Source organism: Melospiza georgiana, chromosome 4 (genome assembly GCF_028018845.1).
Source record: "Melospiza georgiana isolate bMelGeo1 chromosome 4, bMelGeo1.pri, whole genome shotgun sequence".
NCBI lineage: Eukaryota > Metazoa > Chordata > Aves > Passeriformes > Passerellidae > Melospiza > Melospiza georgiana.
The window spans coordinates 21,527,097-21,548,792 of record NC_080433.1 but is presented as its reverse complement, the minus strand read 5'-3'; the positions used below and the strand labels follow the sequence as shown (position 1 = coordinate 21,548,792).

Sequence of the window (21,696 nt, the reverse complement as noted above, 5' to 3'; positions counted from 1 at the left end):
GCAGGACCTGCCTGAACTTGTGCCGGCTGGGCCTGATGCCCCAGTGGTGCCATTGCACTCCAGGTAATCTGGTCCATACCCTTCCCAGGCAACGAGGTCAGGCTGACAGGCCTCTGGTTCCCCCAGGTGTCCTTCCAAGCCTTCTCCAAGAGGGATGTCACATTGGACAACCTCCAGTCACCCAGGAGCTCTCCAGATCACCGGGACTGCTGATAAACAATGGAGACTGGAGCATTGTGGGCTGCTTCACCAGCTCCCAGCAGAAGGATGGCATCTGCCTAGACTTGTGCATGTCTGGGCAGCACAGCAGCTCCCTGACAAGTTCCTTCTGCAGAGTGGGGACGTTGTTCAGCTCCCTGTTTCTGTCTTCTCTCTCATGGGGATTTGATATGCAGAGGCTAACTGGGCTTTTGGTTAAAGGCTGACGTCAAGAATGCATTGAGTGCCTCAGCCTTTTCCTCATCCTTGGAAGTTATGTTATGTTCCCACCCCAGTGTGCAATAAAGGATGGAGAATCTCCTTGGCCTCTTTTTGGTATTAATGCATTTGGAAAAGCATTTCTTTCTTAACTTTTATGCTGGTGGCCAGATTGACTTCTAGCTGAACTTTTACCTTTCTAGCTCTTCTCTCTGATTAACTTCCTGACATCCTTGTAATCTTCCTGAGTTGCCTGACTCTTTTTCCAGAGCTGCTAAACTCTCTGTTCTTCCCTGAGCCCCAGTGGTAGCTTGCTGTTCAACCAAGCCTGCCTTCCCTGAACCAGCTTCCAGCACGTTGCAATTGGCTCCTTCTCCACCTCTATGACATCCTTCCTAAGGAACCTCCATCTTCCTGGGCTCCCTGGCCCCTCAGGACTGCCTCCCAAGGGATTCTTTCATCCCCTGGTCCAAACGGACCAAAGCCTGTCCTCCACAAATCCAAGGCAGTTGTTTTGCTGACCCCCTTCCTCCGTCTACCCTCCCTTCACCAAGAACTGATATCAAATCGTGTCACGGTCACTGTACCCAAGATGGCCTCAGGCAACCTCACCTACCCCCAGTGCTCCTCTGTTTGCAAACAGCAGATCCTCTGGGACACCTTCCCTGGTGGGCTCACCTGCCACCTGTGTCAGCAAGTTCTCTTCCACGTGCTCCAGTAACCTCCTGGAGTGTCTCCTGTCTGCTGGGTGGGATTCCAGCAGACCCCTGGTAAGTTGAAGATGCCACTGAGGTTGTAGGCAGTCGATGATGTGGGGTCATCCATCTCCCCCTAATGCAAATCCTCGCCCACCACTCAGCACTGCTGGGACACACCTGGAGGGCTGGTTCAGGAATCCCAGGATGAGGGAGGCCCGTCCGTACTGGAGCAAATCTGGCAAAGGGCCACCAAGGTGAGAAGGGGCCTGGAGCACACGGCGCATGAGGAGAGGCTGGGAGAGCTCTGCTGACTTGTCTTGGACTAGAGCAGGCTGGGCTGAGTGTTCAGGGTGTGAAACACCTGGCTGAAGGTGGGCAGGTGGGTGGGTGAAGGACACAAGTGAGACTCTCCTCTGTTCAATGCAGAGATGGCAGGAGACACAATAGGCACACCTTGTGGTGTCGCAAGCTAGAATGAAAGGAAGGCTGGTGAATCACTGGATCAGGGAGCCCAGAGTGGTTGTGGAGTCCCTGTGCTGGGACGAGAGTTGTTGTGAGTCCATCCATGGTGCTGCAGTGCATGGAAGGATTTGGGGAGAGGAGAGGAGAGAGGTTTGGGACACTACAGAGCAATATTTGTTTCAGGCAGCTGAGGAGGAACTGCAGCAGACCCTGAATTTAGTGGCTGTACTGATAAAGGAGGGATTTTATTAATGTGCCAGCAAGTCTCATGCAAGGGAAGGTGAGCCTGCCTTGATCACAGGGTCAAGGGGGAGCGGTCACAGAATGAGGGACACCTGAATTTGGCCAAGTCCTTCTCTGAGGTCCCTGGCATATGAGGATGCACTCGCTAATGAACGAGTAAAGTATTTGATGAAAAGAGTGTGTTTGCAAGGGGGCATCCTGTACTTGGGGCTTGGGGTGGGAGCAGGCAGCTCTGTGGAAGGCTCAGCTCAGTAATTGTGGCAGCCCCAGCATCAGTGTGAGCACTGGGAAATTTTAGCGAAGGAGAAGCAAACAAACAAAACCCAAAAGTTTTCCTGCCACAGACTAAAGTTCAAAGTGTAGTGACAATGAGGTCTGAATTTCCTCCGTTTTTTTTAATGATTCCTTTATAACTAGATGGCTTCTTTGCCACGCTACGTACATCCTTTTTGTGAGCTACACACTGGAGTGACGTCACATCCTTCATGTATATTGTTTTTCCATGTATTCAGACTTTTTCCTCTTGCCACTTCTTTTCAGAAGGAGGAAGTGCCAGAACACAGAATTGTTGGTGCCGTTACAGACACCAACCTCTTAAAACTCCTTTCCAGCTAAGCAGTGAATTCTGTGGTGTCTTGAAAGCAGGGACGGGTGAGTAGAGTTTGCAATTTCTTTCCAATGGCACATGTGTATTCCGAGGAAGAGACAGAGCCAGGCTTCCTGTATTTGTTTTGTACATGAATTGAACTGGCTATTGCAGCATTGAAATTGTTGCCCTGTCTGCTCCAAAAGCAGAAATGTATTTCTAACTTTATAGAGATGTGACGGGAGTAAAGTTTGGCCCTTTCCTCAAAATGCGCCGACAAGCTCAAACCTTGCTTGCAGTTAGATGAACGGGGCGCTTTCCTGCCCATCTACTGCATAGGAACTTCTCCCCAGGCCTGTGCCGCTCTCTCTTCCTATGCTTGCAAAGGAAAAACATATTTACAGAGTTAACCCAGCAGTAGTGTGTGGAGGGTGGGAATGATGAGGGGTCTGTATAAGGCAGGGTGGGCTGGCGTTGTCTGCCTGTAGCACTGGCAGCACATGCTGGCATTTCTGTGCAGGAGGAGAAAACTTTCTGGGAATCCAGAGCTCATCATTTGTGTATTGGCTGTGTCTCCTCTGTCCCCCTGTTCCTGGTGCAGAGTGGTGGCTCCATGCTCTGACATTTGGATGCCTCCCAGTGTGGCTGACAAGTCCCTTCTGGCCACAGGGGAAGCTCCGTATGTGAGCCCGGCACAGTGATCAAGGAGCAATGACAAATGGGACCGTGCCACCTGGGTGGTCTGTCGTGTTCCCTGCCACTTTGGTTACAGCTGTTGGACTGAAGCTTTTCCCGTTTCCTGAACCTTTCTGTCCTGCAGGGTAGGGCTCTGGAGATGGAGCTCAGGGAGGCAGGAGAAATGATGGAATGCTTTAGGATGGAAGAGGTCTTTGACTGCCTGCGTCCAACCCCAAAACCCGCTCTGCCAAGACCACCACTAAACCCAGTTCCTAAGTGCCACACCTATGTGTCTGTTAAATACCTCCAGGGACAGTGGCTCCACTGCTTTCTTGGGCAGCTTGTGCCAATGCCTGGGAACTCTTCTAGGGAGTAAAATTCTGAGTAATGTCCACTCTAACCTCCCTTGGACCCACTTGAGACCATTTCCATTGGTCCTAAAGGCCACAGCCTTCCTCACAGCTTCTTCATGTGCTCTTGCCTGTTGACCTTTGGGGCCCTGTGGTGGGCACAGAAGGTGCTGCTTCTGCTGCGCCTTGATTTCAGGAGAGGCAAGGGCAGCAATGATGATGCTAATGCTGAGGATGGAGCTAGACTGTCTTAGCTGTTTGTTGCTGCCTTGTTAAAAATCTCTTCCACTCCAACCCTCCCTTTTGCCAGAAGAAGCAAGGAAGGTAAGGGCAGAAGAGAAGAGGGAATGCCTGTCCACCAGCAGGATCCAGTGGGAGAACTGAGCAGGGCAGAGCCAGTGTGACCTGTGCAGGGTTGGGAAGCAGCCTTGGAACTCCCTTTCCAGAGGCACTTCTTGACCTTATTGTCTGCATCTGCCTCCTGAGCTGCCCTGCATCCATTCCTTTCCCACTCTCCATCCGTCCTGCCAGGCTATGCTGCCATGGACAATGGGCCAGGCTCCCTGCAGGGACAGGTGGTTGGTTTGGAAAGGCAGCAAGTGCCAGCTCAACAACTGGAAGGCTGAAGTTTCTGTTTGGTTTGGGGGAAGGACACGTTGTGTATCAGGAGAAAACAACTCTCCTCATGATAACCAGCTGTCAGTGGGCAGCAGTTCCACACAGTGTCTGTTGACAGGGCTCTAGGAATGGTCACAAGGAACATTGCTATTTCCTCCTGCCAGGGCTTTGTGTACGTGTCTCATGTCTTGTGTTGACAGAGACCTGAAGTTCTAGAAGTTGACAGATGGGTTTGCTAATGGTGTTCCCAGAGTTTGCTGTGCACTGCCATGAAGGTGGGACACACATGCTTGTGAAGGAAGGCTCATACTCCGCTGCCTCATCTGTCAGGTTTTTTCTCTTTTTTCCTTCCCTTCAGATCATGAAGGCTGTCTCGGGAGAGCAGACTCTGGCTGAAGAGAGAAAGCTCAGGATGCCCAGCTGCATCCTAAAGCTGACCAGGGTGGTGCTGAGCCACAAGCCCTGTGCCCTTTTTACCCTCATCTTTGTGTTCGTAGCCCTTGCCTACCACAAGCTGTACTGGGGCATTGGGGAGGACCCAAAGAGCAGCAGCCCCACCTCCGGCTTGTCTGCTGAGATGAGCTGTGCTCACTATGTGCCTTCTGCCCTCAACATGGCTGGTGGGCCCTCTCCTTCCACAGGAAATGTGTTTTTTGTGGAGACCTCGGAGCAAACTGCCCCAAGTTACCTGTTCTCCTGCTCTGTGGAGTCAGCAGCCAGGACACACCCTGCATCAAGAGTCGTGGTGCTCATGAAAGGCTTGGCCAAAGAGAATGGCTCCTTGCCCAAGCACTGGGCTTTCTCCTTGCTCAGCTGCTTCCCCAACGTGGAAATCCTGCCTCTGGACCTCAAAGAACTCTTTTCTGGAACACCTCTGGAACAGTGGTTTCTGCAGCCTCAGCGGCAACAAGAACCTCATTTTTTACATGTCCTCTCTGATGCCTGCAGAATTGTCCTCATGTGGAAATTTGGTGGCATCTACCTGGATACAGACTTCATTGTGCTTAAAAACTTACAGAACCTCACCAATGCCCTTGGCATTCAGGGTGACAGTGTACTGAATGGAGCCTTTCTGTCCTTTGAGGCCAAGCACAAATTCATGGAGCTTTGCATGCAGGACTTTGTGCAGAATTATAATGGCTGGGTCTGGGGGCACCAAGGCCCGGAGCTCCTAACTCGTGTCTTCAAGAATTGGTGCTCCCTCGGGACTATCAAGAGCATGAGCTGCAAAGGTGTGAATGCTCTTGCCCAAGAAATTGTTTATCCTATTCCCTGGCAGAACTGGGAGCAGTTGTTTGAGGCAGTCAGTGCCTTGGAGCTTCAGAAACTCCTTAAGAACACCTATGCAGTGCACATATGGAATAAACTGAGCCACGGGACCAAGTTAGAGATCCCCTCCCAGGCTCTGCTGGCTCAGCTCTATTCCCAGTTCTGCCCTGCCACCTACGCAAAGATGAAGCAGGACTCTGAAGAGTTGTCGAGGCGTGCAGTGTGACCTGGGGCCCTTGGCTGCAGGGACATTTCCCCAGCCTGAGGGAAACCGAGTGCCTTTGACGTTCCCCAGAGTGGCTTTCTACACCCCAGAGCAGCTGTGTGACTGCTCTGTGGTTCTGTACCTGACGTTGCTGATATCTGCCTCTGATCCCCTGTGTTTCAAATTTACAGCAGAACCTGACTGCAGCCTCTCTTGCTGTCCTATACGAGACCTGTTGCTGCAGGGAAGGTTGTACTCCTTCAGCAGCATCTCTCAGCTGGTCCATTCTTGGTGTTCTCCAATGGCTCCTCCTCTGAATCCCAGCCTGAGCAGCCCCTTGTGATGTTTCAACAGCTATAGAAACCCCTTGCTCTCTGTTCATTTGACATTTTCACAGAATATTCTGTGTTGGAATGAACCCACAGCCATCTTGGGTCTAACCCCTGGCTACTCCAACAATCAGGCCCTGCGCATGAGAGCGTCATCCTTGGTGCCATGACCATTCCTGGGGAGCCTGTTCAGTGCCCCAGCACCCTCTGGGGAAGAACCTTTCCCTGATATCCACCCTGACCCTCCCTGACACAGCTCCAGCCATTTCCTGGGTCCTGTCCCTGGTCACACAGAGCAGAGAGCAGGGCCTGCCCCTCCTCTTCCCCTCATGAGGAAGCTGCAGAACTGCTGTGAGCTCTGACCTCAGTCTGCTCTTCTCCAGCTGAACAGACCAGTGCCCTCAGCTGCTCCTTGTATGGCTTTCTCTTCAGGCCCTTCACCATCTTCAAAACCCTAATTAGACACTCTCAAGCAGCTTCAGAGCTTTGTTATATTGTGGCACCCAAAACTACACACAATATTCAAGGTGAGGCTGCCCCAGCCCAGAGCAGAGCGGGACAATCCCCTCCCTGGCCTGGCCTGGCCTGGCCAGCAATGCTGGGCCCGGTGCCCCAGGACAGGGCTGTCCCTCCTGGCTGCCAGGGCACTGCTGGCTCATGTCCAACTGGCCATCAATCCTTGTTGTATTGCACTAAATAGTTTATTTAGTTGTTGTTTTACACTGGGTCGGTGTTTTGCACTGAAGAGTATGTTGTTATCCTCATGGGATTCCCCTCTTATATCACACAGTCTTCCCCTCCATCCCACCAAGCCCTGGTGGAGGTCTCTCCCCAGGTTACCCCCTCCCCTGGTCCCTCCCATCACTTGTATCCCATTGGCTGTGTTCCCTCTTCTCCACCCCCTTCCCCAGGGTTTAAAATCCCTGTTATCAGACAATTGATCTCTTTTTCCTCTGGTCCTCTTGCCCTCCGTTGGACCCTCTGGAGTAATTCCACAATAAAGCTGTGGGATTTTTGGTCCCGAGGAGAAGAGCACCTCAAGTCTTTCACTTTTGTCCTTGTAAGGCTGCGAGGGGCTAGGGTCCAAACCTAGTGAGATGGGACCCAAAAGGCCCCGAGAGATGAGCTTTACAAACCCCTAGGTCCCTTTTCACAACACTGCTCTCCAGCCTCTCATTCCCAGTCTGTCTGTACATTCAGGTTTGTCCCAGCCCAGATGCAGAACCCAGCCCTTGCCTTTGTTTACTTCACACAACTGGTGACCAGGGCTCTCTGCAGAGCCTCTTCGCCCTTGAGGGAGTCAGCAGCTTCTCCCAGTTTTGTATTATCTGCAAGCTTACTTAGTGTCCCTTTCTGTCCTGCATTCCCACTTTTTATGAGGATTTTTAAGAGAACAGGGCCTAAGACAGTGCCCAGTGGAACCCCACAAGTGATAGGCTGCCAGTCAGCTGTCACCCAGGTAATGTCATTCTTTGTGCTCAACCCATGAGCAAGTTGCTCAGCCATCACATGATGTGTTTATCCAGCTGTGGGCTGCACACTGAGATAGATTATATCCAAAGCTTTACTGAAATCCAAAAAAATTACATCTACTGATGTTTTTGGATCAACTGGGTAGGTTACCTTAGCATAAAAGGAAATTAATTTTGAAAAGCAGGACTTTCCTCATGTACTAGCTGTGACCAATGACTGTGTTGTCCTTCAGGTGTTTTTCAATACCTCCCAGAATAATGATCACCATCTCCATAATTTTACCAGGCAGTGGAGTGAGACTGACAGGCGTGTAGCTTCCAGGGTCATCCTTCTTGCCCTCTTTGAAAACTGGGACCTCTCCAGTTCTCAAGACTGTTCAAAAATTATCAAGAGATGCCTCGTGATTATATCAGCCAGGTCTTTATGTATTCTCACATTAATCCTGTCATACCCCATAGACCTACAGGGATCCAGCTGGAGCAGCTGATCCCTCACACCTTCAGGGTTAACTCAGAGTTTACCATTCTCATAGTCACAGTCCTCCAGCTCCTTAGTCCATCATCAGTGTTGAAGACAGAGGCAAAGAAAGCCTTAAACATCTCTACCTTGTCCATGGCCCTGTTTGTGAGGTGACCATCCTCATCCTGTAACTGGCTGATGTCCTTTCAGTACTGCCTTTTGCCATTAATGTATTTTAAACCCTCTTTTTATTGTACGCCACATTTCTGGTGGCTTCAACTGCAGTGGAGCTTTGGCCACACAAGTTCTCCCCCTACAGTGGTAAGCAGCATCTCCGTACTCCTTCCACGTCACCTGACCTTGCTTCCACTGGGCATACCCCTTCCTTTTTTACCTTATCTCCAAAAGAAGATTCCTGTTCAGCCAAGGTGGCCTTCTGCCTCATCTGCTTGATTTCCAATTTTTAGGAATTGCCTGTTCCTGTGTCCTCAGGAGCTGGTGCTTAAAAAGTGACCACAGCACTGATGGACCCCAGGACCTTCAAAAGCATTTTCCCAGGTGTGTTGGTTCTCAAACCACTTCTCAAATCTCAAAATCTCAAATTCTGAGGAAAAAAAAAAACCCTCAATTTTTTTTTTCTCAAAATCTCAAATTCAAGATTTCAAAAATCTCAAATTGATGAACCAAAACCACTACACCAGGGGACTTTACTTACTGGTTCCCTGAGCAGCCTGAAGTCACTTCTTCCCATGTCCAGGGTTGAAGTTTTGTTGGCACTTTTCCTCCTGTTGCCAGATATTTTAAACTTGATGGCTTCATGGCCACTGTGGCCAAGACAGCCGCCAATCTCCACTCAAGAGGATCACAAGATCCTCTCTGTTGACAAGCAACAAAGCAAGGAGGGAGGGCATCTTTCTGAGTCAGCCCTCTTAGGACCTGTAGCATGAAGTTGTCATCCATGTGATTCAGGAACACATAAGGAGTATACGAAAATTGTGTTAAAGAAACAGATGGTCATCAGATCCATTTTAAGGCCTGCTATGGATCTCATGACCATCTCCTCACCTAAATGTGTTCCCTGTGTGTCCAGGTCATTGTATTGTAATAATGTATTTGAAATTAACCTCTTATGGAATGAGAAGAGGAGATTAAAACATCCTGGAGTTCTGCCTGTGCCCAAATCAAAGCTTCTGTCTGGAAGGTAAAGTGTAAGCAATGTGTGGTTATTGCATTTTTAGATATGCAGGGACTAAAAACTAAGAGAAATATGTATATCAATTTTAATAGAACCTTTTCCTAAATGCCATTATTTGCTGAAAAGTACAGTACTATCATGCAGAAGGGAAGACTGATGTAATTTAGATGTAAATTTAATGTGAGCAGGAGTATGTTTCATGGTTTCTCACACAGTGTCACAACACACTACTGATTAAACATTCCATTGCAGACCAAAAGAGACGGAGTCATCAATTTTTACTTGAAATGAGTTGTATAAAACAACATATTAACTTTGCTCTCTGGTCCTGTCCATCCCCCATCCATTCCTCCTGTCTCAACCACTCCTCCTTTCCCTCAATTTGAAAAAAGAAGTTTCCTGCTCACTCCACTAATCTTCACTAGTGGTGCTGAGCAGCACTGGATATGCTGTTCCAATGTGGTGCCCATGGCGCCAGACAACCATCTGTAGCTCGTACTCATCTATCTTCACTGTTTCACGTGTGACTCTTTCTTCAGACAGCAGGAAAATGACTGTATAAAGGGCAAATTCAAACTCCGGGCTGACACCAATAAAGGTGCTTCCGACTGGCTTGACTGAGCCCTTCCAGCTGAACTGGATGCTCAAAACTTGGTCATCTTTATCAGGCTGAAAGCATAAATGAAACAACAGAATTATCTCCAACACAGCTGTGACTGGACAGATGGAATTTCTGATTCTAGATTTCTGAGAGCTTTGTAAGACTTAGTCATCCTTGGTGTGCCTGGGTGCTCTAGATGGGCACAATCTTTTCTCTGACCTCTGGAGCATACATTTATCCCAACTAAGCCTCAGCAGTGTTGCGATTCTGTAAACACTAGCACTACTTTTTAAAATAGTTTTCACAAAAAAAGAAGCTGGAAGACATATAATTGTTCATTCTTCTTATACACAGTTACATACTGTATATACTTATTGTTGTTCAAAACACTGAGCCTATGTCTGCATTATTACACTTGTTTCATTACAACTTTTATCTCTGGATCCATTTGTTTTACTTGCAAAGGCCCCCAAAGGCTTGTTCTTACCCTGGTTTTGTTCTTCCGAGCTACATATCCCTTGTAATCAATCTGGTTGCGCTTTTCCTGAAGGTAAAATTGCACCCAGTTGTGCAAACCCAAGATCTCTTTACCATGCCTTGTTTCTCCAACAAAAACATGTTCAAAACCACAAGAATCAGGTCTGTAATGAAGAAGAAAAAAATAGTATACTTTTTAGTATATAGGTATTTTATATGCTTCATAGAGCCATAGAATGGTTTGATTTGGAAGGGATGTTAAAGGCCATCTTATTCCAACCCCCTGCCATGGGCAGGGACACCTGCCACTATCCCAGCTTGCTCAGAGCCCCATCCAGCCTGGCCTTGGACATGTCCAGTGATCCAGAGGCAGCCACAGCTTCTCTGGGCAACCTGTGCCAGGGCCTCACCATCCTCACAGGGAAGAATTTCTTCCTCATATCCAATCTAAACCCACTCTCTGTCATGCTGAAGCTATTCTGAAGCTGGCTTGCAGTTCTATATGTAGCAGATGGCACTCAGGCTTACATTTACCTAAATCAGAATAGCAGAGAGATTATCAGTGCCCACACCCATCCAACATACCTGTCTCCTTCTTTCCTGGCATAGAGCTGGAACCAGATGTCATAAAGCTGATGTTTGAAATCTGCAAGATTTGGCCTTGCTAGGTTTTTTTTCAGCAGATAGTCATGAGCTAGCTGAAGGGTAGAAAAGCAAGATATATATACAGTTTACTTTTTAATCAGTGTTTTCAGTGACAAAAAAGATCTGTGTTACTCACTCTCATGACTTGTGTTGCTAAGATAGCATCAAGGAAATGGTTGTTTTCAACTATTTCTTCTGGAGTCACTACTTCTGCTACACCGGTTGATGTCTCATAGTTGTCCAATAAGGAAATAAAGGCTGCAGAAAAAGGGTAACTTTCAGTCTGCTCATATGCCTGATCCAGACATTAGAGTGCCATCATAAAAAGCCACCAGAGAATATGCCTTTTCAGCCCTTAAAGAAGACCATTCCTTTATATGTCAGATTCTACTCCCAGGTATACTGTTAAGTTTAGGCATCAAGGTGACTCAAGGCCGGATCACTGCTGTACTTTTTATATATCTTTTTAAAGATAAACAGCTACTGAGCTTCCTTATGGAGCCAAGGGCTGAAATAATAATGACCTACCAAAACAAATCACATCTGCCCACCACAATTATAGACACAAGCTTAGGACCATGAGCTATGCTGGCACAAGATTTTGTGTGCATTATTTCAGTAGAGGAATAATAGAGCATAAACCAATAATAGATGTCTTGAGCTTGATAAAAATTAGGGAAGGAAACATACATCCATAGACATGGCTGAAGTGTAGCCCCCAACAGAAATGCAAGACCTAGCTGTGGGTCTGGTACTACCTGAAAGGGCTTGGAAGTTGTGAGTAAGGGAGCAAAGATGAATTTGGTGTCTTTTTCAGTGCATAGAATCATAGAATGGTTTGGGTTGGAAGAGACCTTAAAGATCATCCAGTTCAAACTCCCTGCCATGGTCAGGAACACTTTCCACTATCCCAGGTTGCTCAGAGCCCTGTCCAGCCTGGCCTTGGACACTGCCAGGGCTGGGGCAGCCGCAGCTGCTCTGGACAAACTGTTCACCATTATGTCCCAACTGCCCTCATAGGAAAGAATTTCTTTCTAAATTCTAATCTAAACTTCCTCTCTGTCAGTGTGAAGCCATTCCCCCTTGTCCTGTCACTCCAGGCCCTTGTCCAGAGTCTCTCTCCATCTTTCCTGTGGGCTCCCTTCAGGCACTGCAAGGCCACAGTGAGGTCACCCCAAAGCCTTCTCCTCTCCAGGCTGAACAATCCCAATTCCCCCAGCCTTTCCTCCCAGCAGAGCTGCTCCATCCCTCTGCTCCCCTTGGTGTCCCTGCTCTGGCCTGGCTCCAGCAGCTCCCTGTCCTTGCTGTGCTGGGCCCAGGGCTGGATGCAGCCCTGCAGGGGGCTCAGCAGAGAGGGGCACAGGGGCAGAATCCCCCCTGCCCTGCTGCCCTGGGGCTCTGGGTGCAGCCCAGCACAGGGGGGCTCTGGGTTGGGGCAGGGCCAGCTCTCACCCACAGCAGCCCCAGGTCCTTCAGCCAGGGCTGCTCCCTCTGCTCATCCCCAGCCTGGATTGATCCCAGGGGCTCTTCTGACCCAGGTGCAGCACCAACACTTGGTCTTGTTGAACCCTGTGAGATTCCCTTGGGCCACTTCTGGAGCTGGTAAGTGTCTCATCCCTTTTACTTTGTAGTGGAAAGAGACAGAGAATTCAGATTTTGCCTGGGGCACAAAAGGATCCTCCTCCCGAGGCTCAGGTACAGGTAATCTCCAAGCAACTGTTACAAAAACTCCCTTCAAATGACCTGCAGTCTGATGATCCTCACCGCTGTCCAGATTATATACAATGTTATATTTTAGGCAAACACGTCAAATACAGCACAGATTTTTTATATCACATCCACCATTAACAAAAGAACGCGTCTCACTTGCAAAAGTTTTTATGCTCCTCAGGCGTTCTTCATTTACATTGTGAAACAGATGTCTGGCTGCGTTGTCCTGGACAGCCCTGTCCCCTTGCTGTGCTGGACCTGCTTTTCCCTAGCAAAAATGGAGGAAAATAAGGAGTAAGATGTCCTTAGAGGAAACAGTGCCTGCCTTTGTGATAATCAAACCAAACCCCATAATGCCATCAGCATTCTTTGCTAGGAATTGTCTTCCTGTGAAATGAGAGACTATATTACAGAACTGCCAGCATAAAGAAAAAAGATAACCTCTGACATCTGTAAGAGCCTGAAATTTCAGTTTCCTCAGAGATGATCGTAATGGCCCATGTGATAGTTCAGTTCTGCTCAGTAACCAGCTGTGCTATTATACTATATAAATCACAAATGGTAAACAGAAGTAATGTAGAGCAAGTAATGTGGTCCCTCCCACCACAAATAAATAACAAGGAGATTTGGTTGCCTTCTGTCTCTGCAATTTTAAGGAGGCTTTCCCGATAATTTTCAAATTTCTATTTCATAAAGGGCTTTCTGAAGGAAAGAAGATAGTAGATGAGTAGCAGCTTGTTAACACAGGCAAGAGGTACTAGAGCCTTGTTCTGACAAATGGAGAAACCATGTGGCAGAAGTTTTGCCCACACACAATTTGGCTTGAGGTAGGTACCACTATTTCAAGTTTATCAGCAACAGGAAATTATCTGTTACAATATGAAGCAACATTGGAATAAAGTGTTTGAGTAACATTGGAATAAAGCATTTGAGTAATATCAGAATAAAGTGAGTTCTTGTGTGAGTAGAAAATTGGATTGTGAATATTCTGGCCTATTGCAATTTGTGGCCAAAACACATGGTCATGTTTGCACTGCACTCAGCTAGCAAGAAGTGAAATGGCTGCTTATGAAATCTCTCACTCCTCTCTCACATTTCCCTGGGAATGAAAGCAACAGTCCTGAAATCTTCACCCACTCCTCTCTGCTACTCCCTGCTCTCCCAGAGAAACCCAGGAATTTCTCAAATTCCTCCCTTATTCCCCTAAGAATGACTTGGGACCTATCTCCCTTTCTCCCTCACTGCAAGTCACCCACACCCCACACACAAGCTGTCATTCACACACTGAAACACACAGGGTGGAGCAGAACATCTCTAGTGCTGCTCAAATTGTGGTTAACACTGAATTCAGACTGTTTCTCAGGGAGTCATCTTTTTGGGTCTTGAAAGCCTCCAAAAATGGAGATTTCACAGCTTCTCTGAGCATCCTGTTCCTTTGTTTTTGTTGAATTTCATGATGTTCCTTTCACTAGCATATTCCGCCAGCCTGCCTATGTCCAGTGGAAGAGAAGCCCTGCATCTGAGCATACCAATTTCATCACCACAGTTTGCTGTCATCTGCAAAACTGGAAGGGCTACACGCTAGTTGTTCCTCCTCCAGCTCACAGATAGAGAGATGAAATAATACAGGACCCAAGACAGACACCTGAAAGACTCCACTTGTAACCAAGGTCCAGGTAAGTGTGAACCATTTGTGTTCTCTGTATTGTTCCCTCTCCTAAGGCATGCTTTCCCCACTGGACATGACAAAGCACAGGCAACTCTTTAAGCAAAAGGCACTTTTGCAGGCACCTTTTCCTGCAGCACCACACTGCCCTTAATCCTGACTTGGCAATTGGTTACCTGCACGTCAATTGTGTAGTCTCTCCCAGGCCTAAGGCGGTGAACATCTGCATCCCACATCTCATTGAAAAGCTTAGAAAGTTCATGATTTAAGGCCTTCCTGCCAAGAAATACAGAGGAATGCATGTAAGGCAGGAAAAAAGGCACGTGCTGTTATTTCTGCAAGTCACTTGTAGAGTCTTCTAATGCCTCTCCATGTTCTGGATATCATCCTGGCATCAAGTTTCTCTTTCTCCCCACATGTTCCTGTCAGTGCCACTGTGAAACCCACAATACTTATGGTCCACGTTCCTTTTTAAAGAATGCAGGTAACCTGTAAGGAAACCTGAGTCTTCCCTTAGACTCAGACAACAAAGTTCTTGTTGATAAGTTCCTGTGGTTTCCCATGCAATGAAACAAAAAGGAAGATGGTAGTGTTTCATTCCCGAGGATTCTGTGCACAAACCAGAGGCAAGCAGGAGATTGTTCCCAGGATGCAGCAACACTGCCAACAGAACAGGAAGCAAAAAATTCCTCCTATGATGCTTTTCTCACAGCAATCTTATAAACTCTTCCCTTCTTCCTTCAAGCAAGATTCCACACAAAATGTTTTCTTTTGCCATGGGATTATCCCAGCATAAAGGTAGCGGTGACAAAGGGTAAGTAAGGCTCTAAACGCCATGTCTGCATACAATAAAAATCCCTCATGTACTTATCACTGATGCACATACCTACCCCAGCTTCTCCTTCCCTAATTTTTAATGGAGTCTTGTCCAGCATAATAGTGTACAGTTTTCAGAAGTCTGTCTATTCATCTATCAACAAAATTTAGGTAGGGTTGTGTGTTGGTTTGGCATGCCTGGTTTTTGGCAGCTGGGAGGGCACAGAGGTGGCTGCTGTGAGCAGCTGCTAGGAGCTTCCACTGTGTCCAGCAGTCAATGCCTGGTGGCTCTGAAGGTGGACATGCTGCTGGCCAAGGCTGGGCCAGTTAGAGGTGATGGTAAGGCCTCTGTCATAACAGATTCAGGAAGAAAATCAGCACAAATTAGGCACAGCTCTATTCCTAGCCAGAGAAGAGGAGGAAGTGAGAATATGTGAGGGAAACAGGATGGTGACCCAAGGTCAGTGCAGAAGCAGGGGAGGAGGTTCTCCAGGCACCAGAGCTGAGGTTCCTCTGCAGGCCGTGGTGAGACCATGGTGAAGCAGCTGTGCCCATGGGGATCCATGGGGAATGCAGAGATCCACCCACAGCCTGTGGGGAAGGTGCCCATGCTGGAGCAGGTGGATACCTGGAGGAGGCCATGATCCAGTGGAAGACCACTGGAGAGAGGGGGCCCTTGATCCTAAGCTGTCCTTGGAGGACTGCACCCCGTGGAGAGAGAGACCCACATTGCAGCAGTTTTGGGAGGACTGCTGCTCGTGAGATTTGGACCCACACTGAGACAGACAGTTCACTGAGAACTGTCTCCTGTGGGAAGGAACCCCACAGTCTCACAGGGGAAGGGCTCCTTTTCCTGAGCAGCAGCAGAAGATCTTGGGTGATAAACTAACAAAAAACCCCCATGGCCTGTCTCCCTGCACTGTTGGTGGGAAGGAGGGAGGGGCTTGGGGTAAAAATGTGTTTTAATGGCTTATTTTGCTTCTCATTCTCTTCTTCTGACTCTGTTAGTAATAAATTCACTTTGTATTTCTAAGCTGAGCCTGTTTGGCCTGGAGTGTTTTCTCACAGTTCCTATCTCAACTCATGAACCCTTTGTTCATTTTTTTCTCTCCTCTGCCTAGCTGTGGTAGGAGAAGGTGAGGGAATGATTCTTGTGGGTGCCTGGTATTTGGCCAATGTCAAACCATGACAGGTTGTTACTGTGATGAAGTGCCCAGAGGTAGCTCCAGTTTCAAGTACATTATGTTCACACTAAGAGGGGATCAGGACAACAGAGTGGAGAAAAAGAGAGGTGGCTTAATCTTTAATTAACTGACAGGGGAATCAATCAGTTACAAACCAACACATGCATCAAACCCAGAGAAGAACCGCTTGATCATTTTGAATTCTCCTCCAAAAGAGATGTTTTCCAGAAAAGAAGAAAAGTACAGAAATCTGTCAACAATTTGTATTTCTTTCAAAAAGCTCTTGGAGCAACCTGCCATGATTTTAACAACTGGCTTTCCCAGACTGAACCAAGGCACTTTCAAGCCCAGCTCTGAACCTCTGATTAGTGTTAAGCCTTCTCCTTCTGTTCTGCTAAGGATAGAGATAACTTGCTGCATCCTCCTGCCAGTGGCAAATTCCATGCTCTCCAACAGGAAGAGCAAACAAAGATTGTGGCAAAGGCATAAGGGCAGGGCAGATAAACATAATTACAGCAGCTGCCACACCTCAGCCTGCCTGCAGCTGTGAATCTGAGCCACTGTGCTCCTGAGCGGTGCTGGAGGCACAGTCCATTTTCCCTTGGGTTCTCTGGTACTTTGGGATAGCTGTGGATGGGCAATCTAAAAGATCACTTGAATTTTTAACTGGGCTTGAACACGTGTCAATACCTGGAGAAAGGAAAAAGATGAAAAAATCTAGTGTTTGGTAGCCAAAGGACATGGTCATTGCCTGGATAAACAGGAATGTGAAGGAAGAGTTGTGCTGGGAACAGGTACTTGCATGGATCTCACAGTGGAGAAGAAGGAGGCTGTCACAGAGGAGCTTCATTCAGCCTTTGCCCAAAACCCAGGCTCTGCTTGTGCAGTCAGTGGGGCACTGTCAGCAAACAAGGCCCTTGCTCAGTGTCCCAGGGAGCTGCCTCAGCAGCCACCAACAGCAACAGTTTTATTTATTTCCTGCCATGCTTCCATATTCTTTCTGGAGCCTTACAAAGAGCAAGCCCTTTTTGAAAGAGCCTACAAACCAACACCAAACAGAAAACTGCTCACTTCAGCAGCTCAGCTGAAAGCCCAGGGACAGGACTGGTGAGCTCACAGAACAGTACTGGAGATGTTTTTCAAACTTCAAGCCTTTACCTTGGACTGCCCTAATTTTATTGGATCACTTTTGTGCTGTATTCTGGACCCTCCTGCTGCCTGCTCCTCTGTACCAACTTATCCTGTTTGAGAACCATCATATTATGTTTAATAGAGCTTCTACTTTGGAAGGGATTACTGCTGGTGAAGAGGAGTCTGCTGCCTGCTGAACATCCAAGGTATGTGGAGCATTAGAGAGGGTGTCACTTGGGTTTTATTATAATATTTTGTTTCTCAGATACATATTTTATATACATATCTTTTACTATGTGTATATTTTAGTAACAGTCACCTATCTAGGAGAGATCTATCATCTCTTTAATGCCCACTTGCTCTCAGTCTGCTCTTAGCAGATTTGTCCCGTGTTTATAAAGCAGTTTGATCTTCCTCCTTTAGAAATATTATGAAATATCACATGAGCTCAAGGTGTCTGTTCAGGAGAGGGTTACAATAACAGTGTACCTACAGATTTCAATCCTTATTTTTGTTCTATAAATATACTTCTCCTACTAGCATTTCTCCATTCAGGAAACTTGTCCCAAAATTGAAATCACTAAATTTTACAATGTAAAAGTCTCTACTGTCCTTTATCTCTGCTAGATACTACCACAATATCATCATGGATTTTTCCTCTCCTTTTTGTTGTCCCTTTAGTTTCCAAACAGAGAGAGCACCTGTTTATGCTGTAACTGAAGACTGAAAAAATATACCCTTGCCAAAGCAAAAAACTTGTCTAGCAACTTATACAGTCACCTTGTAAAACTCTTTCTGGATGGTATCTCTTAAAAGGGCCATAAACTTAGCTTACACATGCAAGGTGAGACAGCTTAAATGAGAAGATGCCCTTCATGCAAATCCATGACACACCAGCATGTAGGTACAGTTGTTCTGGAAAATGGTATTGCATATTTTCTCCCTGGTTTTCAACACAATGGCATGGGTGACTCAAACCAGAGATTTTTATCATCAGTTCTCAATCTTTTCCCTGTGTGAAAGATCTGAGTTGTTAGATTTATGCTTGCACATAGAGTTAATTATTTCTGTGCAAGAAGTCTGGCCAGTTGGATTTTGTCCCATTGGAGCCTTGCTTGGATGTGCTCACATGAGCAAAGCACCACCCCAGTAACAACACTCAGTCTGCACTTTTAAGAGCTGAGAAAACCTGGGAGAGGCTCTTTGCAATAGCAACTGATGCACCAGCAGTGTGTTTAGAGCCAAAGAATCTAGCATCTCCATTTTCTTCTTATTCTACCCAAAACAATGCTCCAAGAACAAGACGTTATTGCTATAAATCAGAAATTATTCAAGACATGAAAAGAATTAAAGGTCAGTGGCAAATAATGTGAGAAAGTCAACACTGTTAGAGCAAGAAGAACAGGTATTGCAAATGGGTCACATGAAGCCCTGCAAATAAGGTTTGATTGTGCACGTTCTCCAAAGTAAATTTACTTTCAGAGACCCTTTCAACAATATGCAATTTTATACAGCCCTTAACCTTTATATAGAGAAGAAAGGCATTTGGAACACCTGATGAGCAGCTATTTACAAGAAGTTTCCAACAATTTAAAAAACTTAGTTAAAATGTTTGAAATACATGCAACAGAAGACAGAAACAATTTATGACAAACAGAAGATAGAAACAAATCTCTAGATTTTCATCTTATGCCAGTGCCTATGTCTTCTATTTGAGTCCAGTGATTTATTTTTTTTTTTTAAGTAAAGCCGATATTTAAAATACCTGAAAACATAAGGCAGATTTTTTATGTGGAAAGGAAAAGGCAATGTCAAGGGGCAAACATGAGAGTGGAACAGTCTGCCAAGGTCCTGGGCAGGCAACTGATGTCTGAAGAACTGATTCTGAGTTATCAGCTATATTTAAGCACAATCTGATTTTACCATCACCTTTATTTTAAGCTAGTGGTTCAGTAGCCTCACCGATGTTGTACACTGCAGTGAGTCAGTAAAATAGAATAGAAAGAGGAAGAGGGTTCTTGCTGTGCTGCATGTCATGTAATATTCACCCTTGCACAGAAAAAATATATCCCATCCCCCCTAGCCTGCCTGTTAGAGGAGAATCAGTATGATTGTCTCTTACCCACTTGCCATGCTGGGAAGAAGTTTTTCTCTTGGGAAATACTCTGAGCAGGGAGAAGGCAGAAGCCAGAAGCTCAGCAATCCTCCCGCAGTCCAAGGCACGAGCTGTGCTCCCCTCCCACTCCTCTGCCCTCTGAGGACTGTCACTCAGCCTGGCAGGAAGGCACAGGAGAGGCAGGAGGTGCCAGTTCCCACAAGAGTCTGAGGATGGCACCAGAACTCACACTGCTCTCGGGGCAGGAACATTCGCACCAGGAAGTCAGAGGCACCTGTAGCAGGCTCCTGCCTCACCTTCTCTTGCATCATGGATTATTTGCCAAATGGATTTTATGTCTCTGGAGGAAGTTTTAGCCCAGAAAGAAGCAGTGCAAGTCTGAAAGCCTTGAAATGGATGGGACATTCTAGTCCTGTTATTCTGTATCCAGTTATTATTTGACAGTAGAAGGGAAGATGATAATTAATCTGAGATCAAAAAAAAAAAAAAATCAAAGGTGGTGAAGGACCAGATCAAAACCCCAACAAATGCATCTCTATTTACAGCTGAAACTGCTATGTGTGATCTTATTAATATTAGGAGGTAATATAAGCAGGAAATGTTTTAGAAACAGAACTTTGCATGTGCCACTGGAAGCTAGTAGTGGCAGGTACTGATTCCTGTCCTGGGAAGTTTGCATTTATGATGTGCCTAAATCAACCCTCAGATGGTTTGAAGCTTATTGTTGTTTGGTTGGTACTTGTGACATCTTCTTCTCCATCATAATAAATTTCTGAAAGGCATAGCTTTAGGTCTAAACTAGATATATGTATATAGAGAAGCCAGAATGGCTTGATGCTAGCTACCAGTCATACAAGTGGTTCTGCACCTCTGATCCATGAACCCCTTCAAAGAATCAATTTAGGGCCAAATAAAGCCCCTGGCGATGAAGACACACAAAATTGCATAGAGAACAAGACATGCAGCCCACTTAAAACACTTAAAAGTGAAGCTTCCTTCTGACACTGGTAGGGGAAATTAAAGTATCTCAAAACTGAATATCCTTAATTTTAACAGAAATTTTTTTACCATCTTTGGTTAGTATTTATTGCAGTTCAGGGTAAACAAGGTAAATGACAAAAATCCAGTGTCCTGGATTTGTCAACTGCACCAGTTTATCAACTGAATGCAGGAAATCTTCTGTGCTTTCATTTAAAATACAAAAGCCAGTTGCCATATTCTGTCTATTAAAAAAATGCATCTTCTTTACTCACATTAGGAGAAAGAGCCCAGATGGGAGCCCAGGGAATTTTTACTTACAAGCAGCATCATCACTGGACTCAATGGTTTTAAGCTAATTTTTAATAAAATTACAGCTCAGTAGCATCACCAGCAATTTCACAACAAACTGTGTACTTGTAAGTCTTTTAAAATTTCTGTCTTTTGATTTGGATACTGATATAAGAAAAATGCAGAGATCCTGAGGAGAGTGAAAGAGTGTGTTTGCCAACAGAAACTAAACACTGATCAAAGGCAAGTTAGATCAGCACAGAATCTGGGTCATTCCTGGGTCTAATGCAGAAAAAGAGTGTGCAGAGAGCAGCCTTGGTATCCACATGGGTGTTATTATAGATATTGGCTTCCTCTGCAGCACAGCCCAGCCCGTGCTTTGTCAAACCCATTGCACAGGGCAGCGGACGTGGGTTTTGTGCAAGAGTTGAGGCCAGGCTGCCTCTGTGCTCTGTTCCTCTTTTTCTGTCCCAAGGGAAGGGGGGGAATGTTTGGTACTGTCTCACTCACACGCAGCCAGCATTTCCAAAGGAGGGCAGAGAACTTCCAGAAGTTCTGCCTGACAAAACCACCACCTCAAGCATCAGCTGCTGACCTTTGCCATTGTAAAGGATCAAGGAGATCCTGGGAATAAAATGTTGCTAAAGCATGTAGGCATCTCTGGGCATTTCTGGCCTAAATATTTTACTCTTCCGGTGAGAGTGGCCAACGAATAAGTGTTGGTTTGTCACCTCTAGTCTGGTTCTTACACTTCCCTGAGGGGAGAAAGAGTTATTTAAACCTCTTTGGTTAATCTAGAGAGGTGTGAGTGAGAACACTGAGTTTTACAGGCTTCCAGACCAAAGCAGGCAGGGCTCACACCAGCACAAAGGGCACGTTGGGGCTGGACAGGCTCGCTCAGGGAGGCTGAGTAAAAGCTGCCAGCTGGAACAAGCACTCTGCAGAGCTACAGCACACTCAGCCCTTGGCCAGGAAAAGGCAGAGCAGGGCTTTGCATGGGTCACATTTTGCATGGAAAGAGGAAAGTTTATGAGACACTGAGGATGCTGGACATTCCCGTGGGAGCTTTGGCTATTGCTGCCAAGACCCACAAGCTGAC

General features: G+C 46.5%; 2 protein-coding genes across 2 annotated transcripts; one reads left to right on the top strand and one right to left on the bottom strand.

Annotated features, from left to right (window-relative positions):
* The first annotated feature begins 3,553 nt into the window (after positions 1-3,553).
* Positions 3,554-5,547, top strand: LOC131082974 (lactosylceramide 4-alpha-galactosyltransferase-like). Its single transcript, XM_058023249.1, is given in 3 exon segments — positions 3,554-3,763; positions 3,766-3,834; positions 4,411-5,547. Coding segments are annotated over 3 exon segments (1,416 nt in total).
* A 3,846-nt stretch (positions 5,548-9,393) lies between these two features.
* LOC131082968 (poly(U)-specific endoribonuclease-A-like) lies at positions 9,394-19,345 on the bottom strand. Its single transcript, XM_058023240.1, has 7 exons — positions 19,335-19,345; positions 14,258-14,357; positions 12,572-12,683; positions 10,842-10,963; positions 10,646-10,758; positions 10,071-10,224; positions 9,394-9,651 (listed from the first exon to the last, which is right to left on the bottom strand). The coding sequence occupies exons 1-7, from the start codon at positions 19,343-19,345 to the stop codon at positions 9,394-9,396; spliced, it is 870 nt and encodes a 289-aa protein (XP_057879223.1).
* Between the last annotated feature and the right edge of the window lie 2,351 nt (positions 19,346-21,696).

Coding starts and splice junctions, on each gene's coding strand:
- LOC131082968 (XM_058023240.1), bottom strand. Junction 12,684..14,257: donor ACTACACAATTGACGTGCAG/GTAACCAATTGC, acceptor CATTTTTGCTAG/GGAAAAGCAGGTCCAGCACA. Junction 9,652..10,070: donor CTCGGAAGAACAAAACCAGG/GTAAGAACAAGC, acceptor TTATGCTTTCAG/CCTGATAAAGATGACCAAGT.